The sequence below is a fragment of the Epinephelus fuscoguttatus genome, linkage group LG20, assembly GCF_011397635.1.
Source record: "Epinephelus fuscoguttatus linkage group LG20, E.fuscoguttatus.final_Chr_v1".
NCBI lineage: Eukaryota > Metazoa > Chordata > Actinopteri > Perciformes > Serranidae > Epinephelus > Epinephelus fuscoguttatus.
In genome coordinates this window covers 18,262,657-18,283,466 of record NC_064771.1, presented here as the reverse complement: position 1 = coordinate 18,283,466, position 20,810 = coordinate 18,262,657, and the positions used below count along the sequence as shown (strand labels likewise).

At 40.8% G+C, this 20,810-nt stretch overlaps 1 protein-coding gene across 1 annotated transcript; it reads left to right on the top strand.

The window, feature by feature from the left end:
• Window positions 1-540: 540 nt before the first annotated feature.
• On the top strand, window positions 541-19,912 carry mmp25b (matrix metallopeptidase 25b). The gene is made up of 11 exons (XM_049563688.1): window positions 541-695; window positions 825-916; window positions 5,876-6,008; window positions 6,158-6,308; window positions 10,201-10,505; window positions 10,696-10,875; window positions 11,501-11,585; window positions 11,846-11,928; window positions 13,701-13,853; window positions 14,714-15,007; window positions 16,065-19,912. Exons 2-11 carry the CDS (start codon window positions 833-835, stop codon window positions 16,310-16,312), a joined length of 1,716 nt encoding a protein of 571 aa, XP_049419645.1. The 5' UTR covers window positions 541-695; window positions 825-832; the 3' UTR covers window positions 16,313-19,912.
• Window positions 19,913-20,810: the final 898 nt, after the last annotated feature.

The window sequence follows — 20,810 nt, the reverse complement described above, 5'->3', positions numbered from 1 at the left end:
ACCAAAATATACTCAGGGTACAAAAAGTAAACATACTCATTATGCGGGTTGGCCCATTTCAGAATAATTATGTCATATTTTTTAATCAGAATTATTGATGCATTAATTTGTGTATTACTTCAGCATTGCAGCTGGTAAAGATGGAGCTTTTTATTCCATTGAATTTTATCCAAGGCATGAATAAAGTTTTATCTTTATCCATACATCGTTATTTATTTGTTAATTGTGTTTTTGTTTTATTTATCTGACTCTGCAAAGTAGTGCAAAGAATATCTAAAGCACAAACACATGTACTGAAGTTAACATCGTGTCAACAATGTGCGTCATACATCTATGGCACTGGCAGGAAACCCAGAATGTGATGTCCACATATGAGGACGCAGGGTCTCAGGAGGATATGGCAGCATATTAGTGTGATGCAATTTAAAGACTGAAAGAGAAACTGATCATCCACATGTACCTGGAGCGACACGCGCCACTGCTCCCAATTGGATCCAACATCTGCATGATGCGCGCGGATTTAAAAAAAAAAAAAAAAAGCCACACGCAGCGACTCTCTGTGCTGTGAGTGGGTGAGTGAGTGAGTGTATGAGTGAGTGAGGGAAGGAGGGAGGAGGGCAGAGCCGGAGAGAGTCACTGATCGATCAGCCCAGCCTAGTCCCAAGAGAGTCTGAAGCTTCAGAGGAGAAACAACGGTGAGCTTTGTTTCACTTGCTCTTGTGTGATGGGATGCTTTGAGAGAAGCTGATGCAGTTAGAAACGAGAAATGTCTCTGATTTCCTCCAAATGTCGTGAAAATTATGGGGTGTTTTTTTTTTTTGCAGTGACTGGAATGGAGTGGGGTCTTCTGCTGTGGATGCTTCTCACCTTAGTGGGAAAGACATCAGCGGCGCCTGAGCAGTACAGCAGAGCAGTGGTGAGCAGTATTACAGAGAGAAAGAACATAATTTGTTGCCATCTAAAACTCTTAAATATGTGTGTGTGTGTGTGTGTGTGTGTGTGTGTGTGTGTGTGTGTGTGTGTGTGTGGTTGCCCTTCGATTACTGATTAATTATGTAAGCTTGTTGTGTGATTGAGTGTTGCCTGACATAACTGTCTAATTTTCTATGGGTAAAACATGTTTTTCTATATAACAGGCTTTTTTTTGTCAGTGATGATGTGTTAGTCCAGAATATGTAAAACTTTATTGATTAGATTTTGACTTATGAACCAAAGACACATTTAAACTCTTCTCATGTCAGTTTAATAACATATATTTATACACACAATGAGGAGAATTTCTCCCAACAATTAGCAGGTTTTAAAGGGGGGGGGGGGGGGGGGGGACACTTTGCATACTTGCCTGCATGAGTTATTTTGTTCAACTGTTAGTATCTGTGGGGCTTATCTTTGCATCAGGCTTACACAGTGTTCTCTGTGGTCGATATGAGCTCGGTGTCATATAGAACAAATGACAAGGAGGTGCACAGGAAGTGTCTATATGACTCATGAGGGTTATAAAAGACAAAAGAAAAGACACTCTGTTAATATTCTGTTGTGCTACTAGATCATTTTTAAACTTATTTTCTTAGGAAAAAGTAGGTTTGGAAGAAAAAATACAACCCTAAATGGTTTGGTTTTTATTGTTTTGTTGTTGTTGTTGTTTTCCAGTGTACTAAATACTGTATTCAAATATTACAATATCCAAATTCAGTGATTATTGAGTGTTTTAAATCATGAAAGGCAACACAATGTGGAAATCTGTGAGCTTCCTATATCCAGTTCACTTAAACACTTCCTCAAAAACATGAATACTGCTTATTTTTGCACAATTTTGCATGAATGAACGTCAGTGTGTCATATGTACGAGAAATAAGTTTCGCTTCTCTTCACCATAAAGTCATCATGTTTGGTCTGCATCCTGCACAATGCTGCCGACGTCTGGGGCAAGGGTGCATGTTTGGAGTCAAACATCTTGTTTGAAATAAGGTGGTTTGACTGTTATGAAATAGTGTCAGACAAAAAAAGAAAAAATGAAAAAATAAAATACCACAATAGCTGGAAATGATCAAATACAGTGTAAGGATTGAGTACTTGAGATGGGTATTTTTTGCAGTGTAAAACCCACAGAGAGACAACTGTTGGCAAGTGAGGCAACACCTTTTCCTTTGAACTGCAACTACGGTGGAAGGGTGGAGGCGAAGCAGGAGGAAGTGCTGGTTTCACAATCAGCTTTAAGAAACAGATTTCGCTTGCTTTGACAGAGATACACACTCAACAGTAAAATGCCACGCCAGATTTATCAGCTCATTTCACCTGCATCCTCTATTCTTACTCTTCTTGCTCTGAATAGGACTTGCGGTTTGCAAACTGTCAATAGCACTCTGCCGTTATCCCGTCAAGCAGCTCAGTCAACACAGACAGGATGATATAATATTAATGAGTAAAAAAGGCTGACACACTGCGTTGCGAGGAACGTGCTCGGCATGATCTGTAGTAACAAATATCCTCTGTAACATCAGCGTTTGCCCGTAATCTTGAAGTTGAGTCATGGCAAAGATGGATTTCAGTGATATTGTTGGGTCACTGAGGTTGGGAGCATGTCAATGGCGCATTAAAGGGACACTTCACCCAGCAAATTATTTTGTGAATCAATTAGTCATGCAGTGTTACCTCTATTCATGAAAAAAGTTTGTTTTTGTCGCAAAGATATTAACCTTTTTTACACAGAGATCCTGTAAGAAGACCGCTAGGAAGTCACTTCATTACACCACCTTTGCTTTTTTACACTAACCAAACAATAACTGTGGCATATGGGAAGCAATAACATGGCAGTAACAATCATTTACTGCCTCTCCTATATGGCAGCTGATCTTGTCCTCTGCTCAGATGGTAAAGAGCTCCTGGACTTCATTGTTTTCCCAATTTCTAGGCATTTTGACTGCTGTTCTTCTCTTTGAGTTAGCTGCTAACTGCTTTTCTACTCTCCTATGGGTCGCACACACAACATGTCGTCAAAACATCCCGTCTGTGGTCCTGTCCCTTTTGCATTGTTCTACCTCTGCAGCCAGCTTAAAGGCGAGACAACTCTGTCCTCCCGTTCACATTCATGCCTTTAAAAAAACAGCAACGAGGGAGAATAACAGCGTGACGTCCAAGCCTTTAACAGGCAGTGTAAAAGTGGCTATTGATTTACTCATTGATTTGGTGTCACGTTTAACAACAGCAAAACTATATCAAAAGATAATCACTCACACAACTCGTGCAGCATACTCTAAGTTTCATTTATCCATTCGTATGCTCAGTATTTCCCAAACACATGCATGTTCCTGAAAAATCTAAATATAGCAAATTTCATTTTCATTTCAGTTTCAACTAAAGGTTTTAGTGAAAATGTACATATTTGGGAAGTATTGAGCATATGACTGGATAAATGAGACTTGGATTATACTGAACTTGTTGTGTGAGAGCTTGTGAACAGATGTTTGATTTAGTTTTGCTGGCATTAAACGTAGTCTCCAATCAATCAATATATCGATATGTTCTCCGTTTTCCATGGAGACATGTGAGAAAAATGTTTCCTTCACGAATTTAAGGCAACACAACATGACTAACTAATATACAAATAGGTCATGTGGTGGGTGAAGTATAACATTTAAAGCTACGATTGGTTATTTTTGTAAGAAAAAATAAAATTGGACCCGACCTTGTAAACGGTCTCCAGTTATTGGAGATGTGGTTCAAAGTATCAAAATGGCTACTAGAAATAATTAATAATTATTGATTAAAATTATTCAGAGTAAAGCTACAGCTTCTGTTGTGATCATGCAGAGGTGAGAAAATGGGGGAAGGGCGTATCAGGTCTTCGTGCCTATGTCCTATCTCTGTCGAGGTTCAGGAGAATAAGAGCAATGAAGAGTATAAGCATCTCCCTAAGATGGCTTGGTGACATCCGGGGGTCACATGTCACTCAGTACGTTTACCTGCCACTTGAGAAAATCAAATTATTGGCTTAGTCTGACTGAAACTGGACTTTTAGATGCATGTAAACAGCTTAGTCTGACTGAAATTTGACTATCTGTAGCTCGACTACACACCTAGATAATTTGATTGAAAATGGAACTATTGCTGTATGTATCCACGAAGAAGAAGGAGATGACGTCGTAGCAGTTCAATATATAGCAGTGCAGTAACTTCCGGAAAAACAAACAAACAAAAACCATGGCGACAGAGAAGCAGAAGACGCACTTCTGGACGGACGGGCAAATTACATTCATGCTCCAACAGCTAAAGGAGCTAAACATCTTCATTCCTTGTTAGCTTCCTCTACAGGTCCACCGGAACTAGTTCAATACGCACCATATTAAAAAGGACTGTCAGACGTGCTTGTTCAGAAATTCGATTTTCTCTTCTCCATGTATACTCAGACAAGACGAGAAGTCCGACTTGACCGATTAGCCAAGCTATGAGCTTAGCTCGACTACTCTGTGCATGTAAAAGTACTGACTGTGGAAGTAGTGCCCAAGCAAGTTTGAAAACTGGGTCCATGGGATGGACTATCACTGAGGTGTGACAGTGATCCTGTGGAGATGAGTGCCAAATGGGTGTCCTTTGTTGGATGAACAAAGAACATGCAGTCTCGGTCAACATGTCAGATGGCCAGACCCAGAGGAAAAGCCTTCACATGTCCAGTTTAGATCTGCAAATATGACAAATCATCTGTAGTCCACTGAATCCCAATAACAGCACTATATGAGACAAATTATCTGTAAGAAAAAATCATACTCCTCTGCCTACTCTACTGCCTTGGAGTGCTTCTAATGGCCTACTATGTGTGAATGAAAACAACCGATCAGAGCTGAGGAGTCTCTAAAGCAGCTCTGCCCTACAAAGCCTAAGTGCAGTAACTACATTTTTGGTCAAAATTGAGTTTTAAGTCAAAATTAACTCCTTGGTATCTGTTTTATCTTGTGACAAAGTTCAGAGTTCAATTTTGCTTAGTTTTAGAGAAAAACTGGTATAAAATTTGCAGTAACTACAAAATCTGTCTCAAAACCAAGGCAGACCGCAGTAACTTCACTTACTGCGGTCTGCCTTGGGATTCTACGGCCAGTTTTCGCGGGCTATCTATCCTCACGCGACTGCTTTGGAATTCTGACAGCCAATTTCATCCTCTAAGCATCTAACTTCAGACAAGAAATCTGAGATGGCACTATCCAGGGGAAAGAAGATGGTGGAACTGGCGTTGAAAAGAAAATACCCAGAGTATCATACTTAGGTAAAAACAAGGATAATGGAAATTATTAATGTGATTGTCATAAAGGCAACAAACAGTGGTAATGGTGAAAACGATGATGAAAATGAAAATGGTGATGCAAATGTAGTGCAGTAACTACATTTTTGGGATCAAAGGTTGAATCAGCAATCATGGTTTTTGGGCATAAAAATTATCCTCTGAATACATGTATAATTAGTGTGATATCACTCCTATAGCTATAACCCATTTGGCTGGCTGGTTAAAAAACTTTGAAGCCATTTTTCTCAGTTTTACCCTCTGCATAGTTACTGCACTTAGGATTTGTAGGGCAGAGCTGTCTATCACTGCTTGTGAACTACGGTCAAACTGTCAAACTGATGATTTGATTCTAGCAAATGGTATTAGACGCACTATGAGGAGGAGGAACATGATTTTTTTGTCTCATGTACTTCTTTCAGCAAATGTGGCAAAAAGTTAATTTCTTAAAAGTTACCAACAGTAGCTTTAACAGAGAAGTAATTCACCACAAGAGGAAATTAATGTGTGTTTTTTCTGGCCCTCCATCCTGTGCTGTGGTAATTGTTTTTTGAGAAACAACAGATTACCAAATGTCCTCTGGTTTCCCTTTTCTCCGTGCAGGATTGGTTGAGCAGGTATGGCTACCTTCCTCCCCCTGACCCCCGCACGAGTAAACTGCAGACCAAAGAGGGGATTGAGAAAGCCATCCGTGTCATGCAGAGATTCGGCGGGGTCCCGGAAACTGGGGAACTTGGTAACAACCTTTCCACTCTGATTCATTGGGACGATATATTATAGATATTTCTACATGTGAGGTTTCACATGTCCGGATTCACATGAGGTCTTGAACTTCCTGTAACCTGTAGTTTCACCATACACTTGTGTGATCAACTTCTCTTCCAGACAGCGAAACTCTCAAGCTCATGGCTACGCCACGATGCTCCCTCCCTGATATTGTTGGGAGTGAGGACATGCTGAAGAGGAGGAGGAGGAGGAGGAGGAAGAGATACGCCCTGTCAGGCCTTAAGTGGCATAAGACAGACCTCACATGGAGGTGTGTTTCCTGTCATGTTACACTGTGGCTTTATCTCATCCCAGTATGAATCATAGAGTCGTGTGTGTCACCCTCAGCTGCTTTAGGTTTCATTTAAGGTTTGGATGCCAAACAAGATTTGAATTATACCAATAGTATGTTTAGTTTTAAAGTCATCTATGTCAGGATTAAAGATACCATAATAGAGGAAGAAAGGGTTTTGAGGAAGTGTACAGTTTTTCACATAAGCTTATCAGTAGCATTTCAGCTTGTTTTGTGTCTCTGATTACAATCTGAAGATCAGATCAAAACCTGTAAATCTGTGCGTTAGTCCAACCATCTTTCACACAAGCCCATAAAAACTGTTTGGAGCTATTGCTTCCACCATTGTGGCTGTGAGAAAGCTGTATGTCCGCTGAACATTCGAGATTTCTTTAAATTACCACTACGAAAAAATTAGAAAGATTACCTGCCGATCGCATACACGTTATAGGACAATGCAAACCAAGGCAAGTTTATTTGTATGGCACCTTTCAAGAACGAGGCAATTCAAAGTGCTCCACAGAGGCCCATAAAAGGCATTAGGAGAGAAGCATGAGGTAATATCAAACAACATATTTCAATATTCCTGTGGTTAAAAAGACCCATCAAATGACCAGATGTATTAGTCCATCTCTCAGTGTTGTCTAACTTCCCCATCCTATTTATTTCGCTTAGTTCCAACTAAAGACCTAAAAAATTTTGGTCAGAAAAGTATAGTTTCATTTTTAAGAAAGGCTTGCTATGTTCCCAAAGCAGCTGGGCACTTTGGTTTTTACCAAATGTCACTCAAACTAGAGTAAATAGTGCATTTTTGGGGAGGGGCTATTTTCAGCTGCGGAATGATACAGAAATTATGCACAAAAGCAAAGTGGCAGTGATTGTGGGGTTGATTCCAAATAAACTACAGTGTGATGAAAAGTGCCTGTCACACTGTGCAGTTCAGTCACTGATGTGCTTTTAACAGATTTAATTTAAACAATGCAGCTCTGCAGCACAGACTAATGAGCTACAGTATCAGGTTTTCACTACATGGACAATAAATTGCTGACATAACAAGTGAATGGACTTTACCCATTCACCCACACCTTTGTACACTAGTTGCCGAGGCTGCCATACAGATGCCACCTGCTACTCAGGTAACCATTTACATGCACTCACATACTGATGGCGCAGACTTATACATAAAGATACTTCAACATGCAGACTGGAGGAGTCAGGGAACCATCTCCTGAGTCACAGTCTGGGTCAGATTACAGTGAAATGCAGTCAGTTACGAAAGACAAATTACATGGGGTTTATTGTAATTGGTAATGTAATCTATTGGATTACAAAAAGATTTCTCACAAATAAAAACACATAAATATTGCACTTTTTACAAAATTAAAAGAAAATGGATGCAGCCCCAAAAATTTGAGTTCCACAAAAGCAAACACAAATTCAAATACAAAGACTGCTGCTGCTGCTTGAACCTCCCATCTTGACTAAACACTGCTGCTCAACGTGCTCTCATCTCCGGTTGTCCAACACCAACAGAATGTAACATGTGATCAATGCTGCGAAAAAGTCCTGGTTAGGTTTAGACAACAAAACCTCTCGTTAAGTTTCCAAAAAAAAGATGTTTGGGGTTAAAACTCATGCATCACATGACATAAATAGATTACATGAATAATGTTAATGTGGTGATGACCATTCATAAAATTGCTTAACATTACGTTAGGAAAAAAACAAAACCCACTGACTTGGGGCACCCAGTAGCTCAGTGGGTAGAGTGGGCGTCCCATGTACAGAGGCAATGCCATTGCTGCAGCAGCCGCAGGCTTGTTTCCAGGCCATGGCCTTTTGTTGCATGTCACTTCCCCTTTTACACTTAATCTGTCCTTTCCTTTCCAGTAAAAGCCAAAAAAATAATTGTTAAAAAATATTAATGATAATAAAAAACACACTAGACAGCCATCTGCGGACGAGAAAGTTTGGTTTCCTTGGACTCACCCACCTCCCCTCCTGCTGACCCCATGTGGACTTTCTTGCTCTCTACACATTGTCACCTGCTGTCAGTGTCAAGCATTGGGTTTACAGTGGTGCGTCTTAAAAAGACGCTAAGGGCTGCTGTAGGTGTCAATATCACACGCCGAGGGGAGTGACAAAGTGTTAGTATTTGATGCACTGGTAATGAACACGGGCTGGTCTGCCACAAACTGGAGCACTGTATGTCAGACACAATTTTCATGAGTAAACTGAGATTGGTTGTCGTGAAAATATGTTCCATATTTTAAACATTGTCATATCTTCTTACTGTATAATAATGAAAACTGTCTGTCTGTGTGTCTGTTCCACGTTTTTCTCCTCACTGACTTGGTCAATCTATGTGAAATTTGGCACAGTGGTAGAGGGTCATGGGAGGATGCGAATGAAGCAATATTATATCAATTGGCCAAAGGGGGCGCTATAGCAACCAATTGAAATTGCAAACTTTGAATGGCCATATCTCATGCCATGCATGAAACTTTGCACAGAGATGCCTCTCTGCATGAGGAACAAATTTACCTCACGAACTCATAACTTCCGGTTATATAGATTTTCCGCCATTTTGAATTTTTTTTTGAAAAATACTTAAAATCGATCTCTTCCTAGGAAGTTTGACCGATCTGCATGAAACTCGGTGAACATAATCTAGGGACCAATATCTAAAGTTCCCTCTCGGCAAAAGATGGAAAACTTACTAAAACTGAGCTTCTCTAAGGCAATGAATATTGCGGAGGGCGTGGCTCATCACATAAAGGTGTATAACATCTCAAGGGTTTCACCGATCACCACGCAACTTTGTAGGCATATGACCACACATAATCTGAGGGAACCCCTCCATTATTGACCCCATCAAACAAAATGGAGGCGCTAGAGAGCTAATTTATTATCTAGGCCTAACTGCTATGTCGATTTTTACTAAACTTGGTAGATATGTAGAACAGGACGCCTCAAGGTGACTGGAGAAATTTAACTCTAATTGGCAACTGGGCGGCGCTATAACAACAGAAAAATGCTTAAAAATGGCTAAAATGCGACCGATCGCTGTGGCTCCCCCTGTGGCCCAGTGTTTGTTTGTTTTTTCTTATTTTTGGTATGACTAAGTCATGGTATGGTATGCTGTACTCAGTGGGTATGGACTAGTTTTTAAGATTATCAAGTAACCCTTGCCATTTTAAACTGAATCTAATTACACTTTTTTTTTTTAAATGTATCTGGGCTGATTATATTAACTTAAATTTTTGTAATCTTATCATGTAATCCCGATTTTCAGAGTCAGATTCAGATTCAGACAACTATATTAATCCCACCAGGGGTAATTTGTTTGAATAGCTCGCCTTGCACGCATACAGTAACGTAACATACAGTAACATGTAGATGAGTAATAAATAAAAATCAGAAATAAAAAACATGCCAAGGAGTTCAGTGGAATAAAGGAATCTATAAATAATAAACATGTAATCCATTGCTAACCAACCATGCTTGTCGATCATTCGCTGACAATAAGAAAAATGCAGATCATTGCCAGACATAAACTTTGAATTAAACAGGCAGAATAGTGAGATTCTTGAAAAACAAAACATCTTTTTAAAGGTATAATATGCAGGATTGTAGGTTACTGTATATAAGCACGCTCACCAGTGAAAGGGACAGTAAAAGCCAACCCCAGATTCTGGCCCTGAAAATTTTAACTCATGAACTGTGGAAAATGTAGTTTTTATTAAAATGATATATAGAATTTAAAACAAAACACTAAAAGGGTATCAAAGAGTACACACAATACACAGTGAACAGATTTAGAGGATGGTTAAAACATAACAGTTAATACAGAATCTCTCCTTGTCTGCAGTGTCCACAGCTACCCATCGCCCTCCACCTCACCCGGCATGTCGAACGATCTGGTGGACAACATCCTGACTCACGCCTTCAAAGCCTGGAGTGACGCGGCCCCATTGACTTTCCGTCGGCAAAGGATTGACAGCAGGGGGGCGGAAGCTGGAGGGGACATCAGAGTGACTTTTGCCCGCTTGCTTCACGACGATGGGTACCCTTTTGACGGGCAGGGTGGCACCCTGGCCCACGCCTTCTTCCCCGGCAGGGAAGAAGTGGCGGGTGACACACACTTTGATGATCACGAGATCTGGAGCTACGGAGGTAGGCTACTTACTGATTGATGATGGATAGATTTGTGATGGCTGGAGGATGTGTCTGTCTACTGGCACACAAACCGTAATGAAAAAATGATCCTCAGTAATTGAAAAAAGGAGCAAAAGACTACTTAGATGGTAACATCAAATCACAGTTGTTTATGTGCTGCAGTAACACTTTCCTCACACCTCCTCAGGTCACAGCAGCAGCACAGACTTGTTCACAGTCGCAGTGCACGAGTTTGGCCACGCGCTGGGTCTGTCCCATTCCTCCACTGATCCGTCCATCATGAGACCGTATTACCAGGGTCCTGTGGGAGACATTGCCAGCTATCAGCTGGATCTGGACGACAGGCTGGCCATCCAGCAGCTTTATGGTCAGTAACCAGAGTATCAGTCTATGATATTCACTGAATCACACTTACAGCATGTGTGGTGTTTTTCTGATATGAAATCATCATCACAGTTTAAAGATGAACCCTGAGGGATCAGTAAGTCCCTGTGTATTGCTTGGAAAGGCTTACAGTATATTTTCCCAGTTGTACAAGATTTTGCAGTCTTCTAACTGCTTTAGGTCAGGGTTTTATTTCAGCTAATGAAACTGACACAGAAGTAAACCCACAAAGAGGAAGGAGGCAAAAGTTATAGCTGACCTTGTTGGACCCATACACAGGTGACTGGGTGCTAGATTGACCCAGCTCTTGGTACCATGATTGACCTAAATTTACCTAGTTGTTTATAATCATGCTGCGGCGATGATACTATACTTTGGCATTACCTCTGATGAAATCATTTATTAGCGAGGTAATGGTGCGGGTAAGGTGCACGCACACAGAGGGATTTCAACCATTTCCTTCCTTGTGTTTCAAAAAAAGCATTTGCGTCCTGTGTGTAAAACTCCCCTGGCTACTGAGAAGAACGTGGGTTGCATGCACATTTTTTTCAACGCTGTCATCAGCTTTCACTGCTTTAACATTGGCTGCTGTCACCATTCTGTTATAGGTGTGAAGGACGACGGACCACCAGGAGGTGTTGATCCTGATGTCCCACGCCTGCCTAGCCCACCTCCACCAAGACCAACACAGCCGTGAGTAGAGCCAGATTAGACAATGAAAACCACTGTACATCCATCCAGACAATAAGCACTTAACATTTACAAACTATGAATATCCTCTCCATGCAGTCAGTTTACTCGTGAGTGATGATGAGTAATTTTAGATCAGTGGATGCAGATAAAAGCCTTCTGATCGATCCTCACTGTGACAGTGTTTGGTCTTGTTGCACCCTCTAGTGAATTTTTTGTCAAACTGCATCCTGTAAAATATAATGTGACTTGTTCTGTCCCAGCTCTGACCCCTCATCCCATGAGCGCTGCAAAGGGGGCTTTGACGCAGTGGCAAACATCAGGGGAGAGGTCTTCTTTTTCAAAGGTAAGAAGAAAACATCACAAATGCACAACACAAACAATATCACAAAATCTCCCAAAAGCATGTCTACATTTATGTATATGGATTACTGAACAGGCCTACCAGGCACAGGGCCAGGGCCCCCCCTAACCCTCACCTGTAAAATGTAATTTAAATGAACATATACCAGTCATGAAAAGATACACAAAGACCACAAAAAGATGCAAAGCAACTGCAAAGAGACACAAACAAAACTACAAAAGTGGCAAAACAAACACAAAGAGACACAAAATGACCAGAAAAAACACACAAAACAACCTCAAAGAGTTACATTACCTCGAAGAGATACAACATTACCTCCAAAAGACACAAAGTGATCTGAGTTACAAAATTACCCCAAAGTGACACAAAATGATTATAAGAGACACAAAATAACCACATAATGGTCAAAACAAACACAAAGAGACACCTAATGTCTGCAAAGAGACATAAAAATGACCAGAAGACACAAAATTACCCCAAAGAGACACATAATGCCTAGAAAGAGACACAAAACAACCAGAAAAGACAAAACTGACCTCAAAGAGACACAATACAACTATAAGAAGGGGAAAAACAAGCAAAAAGAAACACAAAACAACCAGAAAAGAAACAAAATGACCTCAAAGTGACATAAAACGCTTACAATTACACAAAAAAATACAAAAAGAGACAAAACAAACACAAAGAGACAAAAAATGACCTTAAAAGACACAATTATTTCTAAGAGACATAAAATTTACCTCAAAGAGACAAACTGACTAAGGACACCAAATAACTACAAACAGGGGCAAAACAACCAAAGAGAAACACAAAATGAGCACTAAGAGACACAAAGCAACCAGAAAAGACACAGAAATTACCTCAAAAAGAAACAGAATTATCCCAAAGGGACACAAAATGACCTCGGTGACTCAAAACAATTAGAGTGACATAAAAAAAACTACAAAAGAGGCAAAACAAACACAAAGAGATGCATAATGACTCCAAAGAGACACCAAACAACCAGAGAAGACACAAATTGATCCCAAAGGGACACAAGCAAAACTACAAGAGGGGCAAAACAAACACAGACACACAAAATGACCAGAAAAGACACAAAATGGCCATAAGAGACACAATTATGTCAAAGAAACATAAATTTACCTAAAAGAGAAATAAAACAACTATAAGGACTCAAAATAACTACAAAAGGGGCAAGATAACCAAAGAGAAACACAAAGTGACCACTAAGAGACACAAACAAAACTATAAAAGGGGCAAAACAAAAAAAGAGACACAAAACGACCAGAAAAGACACAAAGTTACCCCAAAGACACACAAAATAATTGGAATGACACAAATAACTACAAAAGGAGGCAAAACAAATACAAAGAGATGCATAATGAATCCAAAAGGAAACCAAGCGACCAGACCCCAAAGACACACAAGCAAAACTACAAAGGACACAAGATAACTACAAAAAGGGGCAAAACAACCAAAGGGAAACACAAAATGACTACAAAGAGACACAAAACAACCAGAAAAGACACAAAAATCACCCCAAAGAGATACAAAACAACCACGAGACACAAAATAAATACAAAAAGGGGCAAAACAAACACAAAGAGACACATGGTGACTTTAAAAGACACAAAATGACTGCACCAATAAAAAAGGGCAACATCACCACAACATCTACATTGCTCATGTAACAAAAAGATATCAGACTCCATGCGTCAGAATATACAGTGACACGTCATCTCTTTCTCGGACAGGTGCACACTTCTGGAGAACTAAGAGAGACGGGGAGTTGATTTCACTCAATCCGGCTCAGATTAAAAACTTCTGGATCGGCCTCCCACCAGGAACAAACAAGATCGACGCCGTGTACGAGAGGAAGAGCGACAGCAGCATCATCTTCTTTATTGGTGAGAAACATATTCTTTCACCCACGTGTGGCTTTGCTGAATCTAATTTTGGAAATGTCACATTTGAGTCAGGGTTGAAGGTGTGAATGTGGTTTATTTTTCCCACACATCTTAGATGTTATTTTTAAGGTGGTGGGGTTAAGGTTTTCAGTTCAGAGGAGGACACAAATGCAGGTTCAACAGGCAGGTATGCAACCAAAGGCGAGCTTTAATGTAGCTGTTCAAGGATTTCCAAAAAGGCAGGTGACTCAAAATCCAACAGGGAGCAGAAACAAAAATCCAAACTAAAAAAACAACCAGGAAAAGACACAATGACCAGGGATGGATGTAGGCCGAAAGCAGGATGACGAACTCAGAAGGTATGCAGACAGACTGACCAAGGACAAAGGGAAACACACAGGTATATATACACAGAAGACTAATCACAAGGACGAGACACAGCTAGAGAACAGGCAAGGATTAATGAGACAGGTGTGGCAGAAAACAGGCAGGAAAACACACAAATACAGGAAGTAAAACAACATGGAACAAGGAACACAAACAGAAAAACTCAGAGACAAAGTCCACAAGATAACAGAATGTGAAGCCAAAACCCAGGATCAAGACAGGTGGTTTTGAGGAAGTCAGCTTAGGGCAGGAAATAAAGTTATGTATGTAGCCAGAGGTTTTATCTAAAGTTAGATTGCCTGATTAACAAATCGAACAAATAAAAACCTGGTATTCATTAATCATGTTGATCCAGTGACCCATCCACTGTACATGATCCTTTTACAGGCATTTCTAAACATTGCAAAGTTCTTTTTGGCTCCAGTTTGGACGAATGAATTCTTAATTCTCTCACTTCCCCCCCATCTGCCCAGGACCTCAGTACTGGGTCTTCAAGGACACGGTGGCCATGAGCGGCTACCCTCGGCCCCTCTCTGAATGGGGCATGAAGACAAAGAGCGGGGCGCTGGTGGACAGGGTGGACGCAGCCTTCGTCTGGGCCCACAACGGCAAGACCTACCTGTTCAGCGGCGGGGAGTTTTGGAGGTTTGACGAAAGCCATAAGGGTGAACAGGTGATCAGACAGCCGGATCAGGGCTACCCGCGAGACAACAGCCTCTGGGGAGGAGTGCCCTCCGACATGGATGACATCATCAGCTGGGGAGAAGGTAACCTTGTGTTCAGAGTAGGGTTGGCTATTGTTTTAGAAAAAATGATACCAGCACCCTTACTGTGATACCGATACCAATAGATTACTTCTTTTCATACCTTGTCTATGGAAGCCGAGAGTGGCCGTCCTACCACTTAAATTTTCTATGCTGTTTCAAGACAATAAGTTGATTTATTCGTTTATCTCAAGAAAAGGAACCACTGAGTCATGACTTCCATAACTATCACCATTTGATGTGATCAATGATATGGATACTCCTTGATCTGACATTTTCAGCTTAAACCGGTTGCTACAATTGACCTTTCGCTAAGCCGATGACCCGACAAGCTGTCGGAGTAAGACATTAAAAAAGTTCTTGGCTTCCGTAGTTACCCATCGTGTGAATGGAAGCAGTCAGTTGCTTAAGATGCCACTAGATGCCACAGCTGAACTGTACACCATGCTTGACTTCACCACACTACAGAGCATATGGGTTGTAGCTGCTGGGGTAGTGGGCCAATCATATGTGGCATTAAATTGAAGAACCCAGTAACTGGCCTGAAGCGAAACAGCACCAGTAGTCTGTTTTCTAGATCTGGATACAAAAAGGACTAAATGAAGGTATTGTTTGACTTGACAGGGTTCAATACTTCCCAGCACTTCAAAAGTACCTGTACGCAGTTCAGAAGCATAAATATGTGATGAGTTTCTGACTTCCATGCTGGCTATATAAACAAAACCATAGAGATGGCTGTTTAAGGGTGATGACATTTTGGTATGGATGATATGAGACGCCATCAAAGCAATGGAAAAGAACAAAGAGTCAAGATAAATAAGTGACCCTGTAGATTTTTTGTTTCACTGGCAGCAATATGTAGCAATGTGTTTTTACAAGTGGCTTCCTGTTTGTATACACAGACAGCGTGACTTCTATCTTCACGCATTTCTGGGTGGCAGAAATATATCAACAAATGTTGCAACAAAGGCAGTGAGCTCTTCGGGTTACCAGGCTGTTTTATACTTTGTGTGATAAGGGGAAAATGAATGAGAGTCACACTGCTGCTGCTTCTCTTTAGGAGATGCCTACTTCTTCAAGGACAACCATTACTGGGTGCTGAAGAACGGAGGCCTGAACCAAGAAGTCGTCACTCCGAAATCCATCGCTGTAGACTGGCTCAGATGTCCAGCTCCGCCTGCGACTTCTGCTCCTCAACACCCAGGGAAGTGCAACTGTGACTTGAAGGCATCAGCTTCGTTTGTAAGGAGCAACTGGCTCCTCCTGATCTCTGTTTTATTGGTCATTCAGGAATTTATTAGAAAATAGACACCTGAGTATCCAGCAGTGGCTGCAGGCTGCTTTTTACCACTTCCCTTATTCTAATGGAGGGTTAAAGAGGCTCCTCAAATCACCACACACTCACAGTACATTACAACCCACGAGCTGGTTTCAAATTACATACTGCTGTCATAAAAATGTTAATATCTGCCTTTTACTTTAGCATAAGGCCCATGATACTGTAAATACCTTGCCTTATCAGAGCATATTGCTGACCTGTGAAAACAGTTTATTTTGTGTCTGTCATCCTGCCATATAATTTCAACCCCTTCCTGTTTAGAGAGTAATGGATCATGTGGAGCCAGTATTAGAGAATGCCTGGAAATCTGACACTGAAATGTAGCACACGGGCTACTCCCTCATAATGAGGTCTTATGCAACCACCTTTTGTTTGGACAGTTAACAGTCAACACAACCACACTGAAGAGCAACATTTTTTGAAATTCAGAGCACATTTGTGCACATGCATTTACACAGTGCAAACAGAAATCGGGCAAATTGAACGTGCAGATTGCAATGCGGTTTGTCGTCGCCCCATTTTTGTGTTTTTGAATTTGATTTTGTACACGTGAATGATTTTCGCTCACAGACTTTGCAATGATCAAGAGGAGAAATTACCTTTTTGTTGACATTACGCTTATACTATTATGCTCACTGACAGTATTAACGCAACAGTTCTGCAAACATAGATGTGGACTCAGTGAGGTTGAAAGCAACCAATTGTTTACTTGGCCAAAGTTCACAGCAGAGTTTACCAACTGGTACTCAATCAGTTGGGGCAAACAAAGTGGCCCCACCTATTGAAAATAACCGGAGGCTGATAATAACTATATTTAAGAGGCTGTGGCGTGCTCATTTTTTAAGCTAGCACAAAGGTGGCACCGTGTGAAACACTGGTACCAGCCATGTTGACATAGCTTTTAGAGGACAGGGCTAAATTATGCTCTCAAAACAGGCAACATTTTGGCGAGGGCACAACGGACATGGCCATTTTCAAAAGGCTCCCTTGAATTCTCATTTCAGGATATCTGAATGAAGATCAGTTCTGTGGCTACCCAAGTAGTAATTCAAAATGTTAACTGTATTAGTCTATGCACATCACACGATTATCAGTATGGGATTCCTTACTGCTCCTTATTAACATAGTTTTGACTATATGATTCAACAGCATTAATAATTCCCAAATTTTAGTTATGGCTTTTGGTTTTCATGCCCCACCCCATCGTTGTCAATTGTCCTGTCTGGCCACCCCTATGACAGATTTCTTGGGGCACCACTGGCAAGGGGCGAACAGGTTTCTGGGATGGGAATGGGACTGCTTTTTCATATTGTAGTTATTTTACAATGATTTAACTATCATGCAATCCCAAAAACGTTGGGACGCTGTGTAAAATGTACATAGAAACAGAAGGCAATGCTTTGCAAATCCTTTTCAACGTATATCAAATTGAATAAAGTACAAAGACGAGATATTTCATGTTCAAACTTTTTGTAAAATATACACTTATTCTGAGTTTGATGTCACATTTCAAATAGTTTTTTGGAAACCATGGACATCATGTTCTCTGGGCTAAAGGGGAAAAGAGCTATCTATGTTGTAACCAGCTCAAAGTTCACAGTCAGCATCTGTGATGGTATGGAGGTATGCTACTGCCTATGGCATCATGGGTCACCTGCATATCTGTGAAGGCATCATGCATACTGAAAGGTACATACAGGTTTTAGAGCATCCAGATGACGTCTTTTTCAGGGACGTCCCTGTTTATTCCAGCAAGACAGGACATTCTGCACGTATTACGACAGCGTGGCTTCGCAGTAAAGAATGTGGGTACCAGACTGGCCTGCCTGCAGTGCACACCTGTCTCCCACTGAAAATGTGTAGCGCAATATGAAGCACAAATACGACAGCAGAGACAGTGGACTGTTGAGCAAGTGAAGCTGTATATCAAGCACAAATGAGAAAGAATTTCACTTTGAAAACTTCAACATTTATCGTCCTCAGGCCCCAAACGCTTACTGAGTGTTGTTAAAATGAAAGGTGATGTCACACACGCTGCTGTCACAACTTTTTTTTAAAAAAATGTGTTGCAGGCATCAAATTCAGAATGATTGTTTATTTACAGAAAAACAATTTGACAACAGTTTGAACATTAAATATCTTGTCTTGAAAAATGATTTTATTCTTGTATTTGATTATTTAAATTCACTGTCACTGTGATCCATTGAGGTGGAGCTGAAGATGTAATGCAGTAAACTCTGAGCCTAATCCCAATCTCTGAGTTGACTGAGCCTGAGCTGGGACACTCTGGGTTCATCCCAATATCCCTTCTCGACTCCTCTGTCCTCGATCACTTGACCTGGAAATTGATTGAGACTCGCCATCTTGTAGGATGTCTCAATATGTTAAATGCACTCAGAGGAGTCGAGGAGAGAGGAGGCTTTCAGCAGGGAGGGAAGCGGGGATGCACAAGTCTTCGCAGAAGTCTTTAACCAACCGACACACACCCCTAATTGGATATCAGTTATTGATTACACAGCTGATCGGACTGATCTGATACATCCCAACATCACTGGAGTTTTATACAGAGTGAAGACAGATAAGAGAAACTCAAATGTATCACTGCCACGTTTCTTAGAAAGATGTTTCTCTTCACAACCTGTTATTTCCCTCATCAACTTTAATTATGAGTACAATGAAAGTCAGAGAGTCGGTCTGTTAGCAAGAAACACTTCAACATCACTGACCGTTGTTTTCATTCACCTATTAAATTATTTCCGGTGTTCAATAACACCGTGATCATTCTCTGGGTTATTCAATGATGAACTCACAATCAGAGTATCAATAAATACACATGCAAATAATGCCACACCACAAAAACTGCTCCGGAACAGCCAGAGGAACATGACAAAGAGCTCAAGGCGTCAACCTGGCCTCCAAATCTTCCACACACCAATCTGACTGAGCATCTTGGGACATGCTGGTACCCCACCTCACAACCCACGGGTCTCAAATGATCTGCAGCCAGCGCTCGGTGCCAGACACCAGAGGACACCTTCCAGAGGTCCTGTGTCCATGCTTTGACATGTCAGAGACAGGTCCAATCCATGGAGGCCCCATAGTGGATCTGGGGTACCTCTAGGGTACCAGCACGTCACATGAATACTCGATCAGATTGGGATCAGGGGAATTTGGAGGCCAGGTTGATGCATTGAGTTCTCTGTCACATTCTTCGGGCCACTACTGACCAGTTATTGCAGTGAGGCACTGCTCTGAATGGGCCACTGCCATCAAGGTGCATTGTTGCCACTGGGAGGGAGTGCATAACATTATGTGATAACTGTATGTGTATCTTTATTATTATATATGTATATATAACTTCTGTGGGTGCAGAGAAAAACTCAATTAAAAGTTTCTACTGCTGTAAATAAAGCCTCCTGAATCGCTTCCAATTCACATTATTTCCTTTACGCTCAGATGGAGCTATGATGGGATGTGAGTCTCGGAATACGCGAATATATGAAAAGTATTCATAAATCACTGCACAATGTATCTACATGGATTCATTAAAAACCTGCAGTTCTGTGGAATTTCTCTTTTATGATCCTGTCTGATTTATACCCAGGGAACACCACAAAAACAGGCAAAAGTTTTTTCACAGCCTGACAGTTGCCCTAATGATGCGTTCACTGTCTCTGATGTTATAAAGAAAACTAACACTGGGCAAAAATCCACTGAAAAATAAAGCATTTTTTTTCAGTGTCAACCTTCTGTCACTGTAAAGTAAGTGAACTATATTTCAGTGGATTTCCTTCAATGCCAATGTTTCCTTTACCAATGCCAAATCTTATTTTTGATGCCAAATCTTATGCTGCTGCCGAAGAATCAAAGGGCAATGCATGAAATTCGCTGCGGTGATGATGCAGATCTACAATGTGTTATATTTGATATATGTGTATGGAACAGATCGTTGAGGCAAAATTGTATCTTTCATATACACACTTATCCAGGAATGATAACATGTCCAAACGGGGTCTAATCACCATCTCTTTACACAACAGTCTCTGAATCATTTGTGCCCCAGTGTCCAAGACTCTATTCACAAAAGGACACATGGTGTTTCTCCTTCCTGCTACACGCCAAGGCTATTCAAGAAAAGGCTGAGACATGGGGTCAAACATGGGGGGATTGCACATGCGCAGTTTAACTTGAGCTGCGATGCTGGAGGGTGACAGCAAATATTTGAATACTGGAATATGTCAAAATGTGTCAATAAGCTCTTTTTTTCAATATCATTTTAATTTGTTTTTCTTCCTTAATAAAGTAGCTAACCTTAACTAATGCCTCTGGTAAAGAACTAGGGCTGTTGTCATTGGTTTTGTTTCTGAGAATCATCCTTCAGTGTAACACTAGATATTATCACAATATATTTTGCTGTTAAGCCAGAGCACAGATTATCAGTTTTGCCATAATAGTTAAATTCTATTG

Coding starts and splice junctions, on each gene's coding strand:
- mmp25b (XM_049563688.1), top strand. CDS start 833: ATGGAGTGGGGTCTTCTGCTGTGGATGCTTCTCACCTTAGTGGGAAAG. Junction 6,009..6,157: donor CCCGGAAACTGGGGAACTTG/GTAACAACCTTT, acceptor CTTCTCTTCCAG/ACAGCGAAACTCTCAAGCTC. Junction 11,586..11,845: donor CCACCAAGACCAACACAGCC/GTGAGTAGAGCC, acceptor GTTCTGTCCCAG/CTCTGACCCCTCATCCCATG.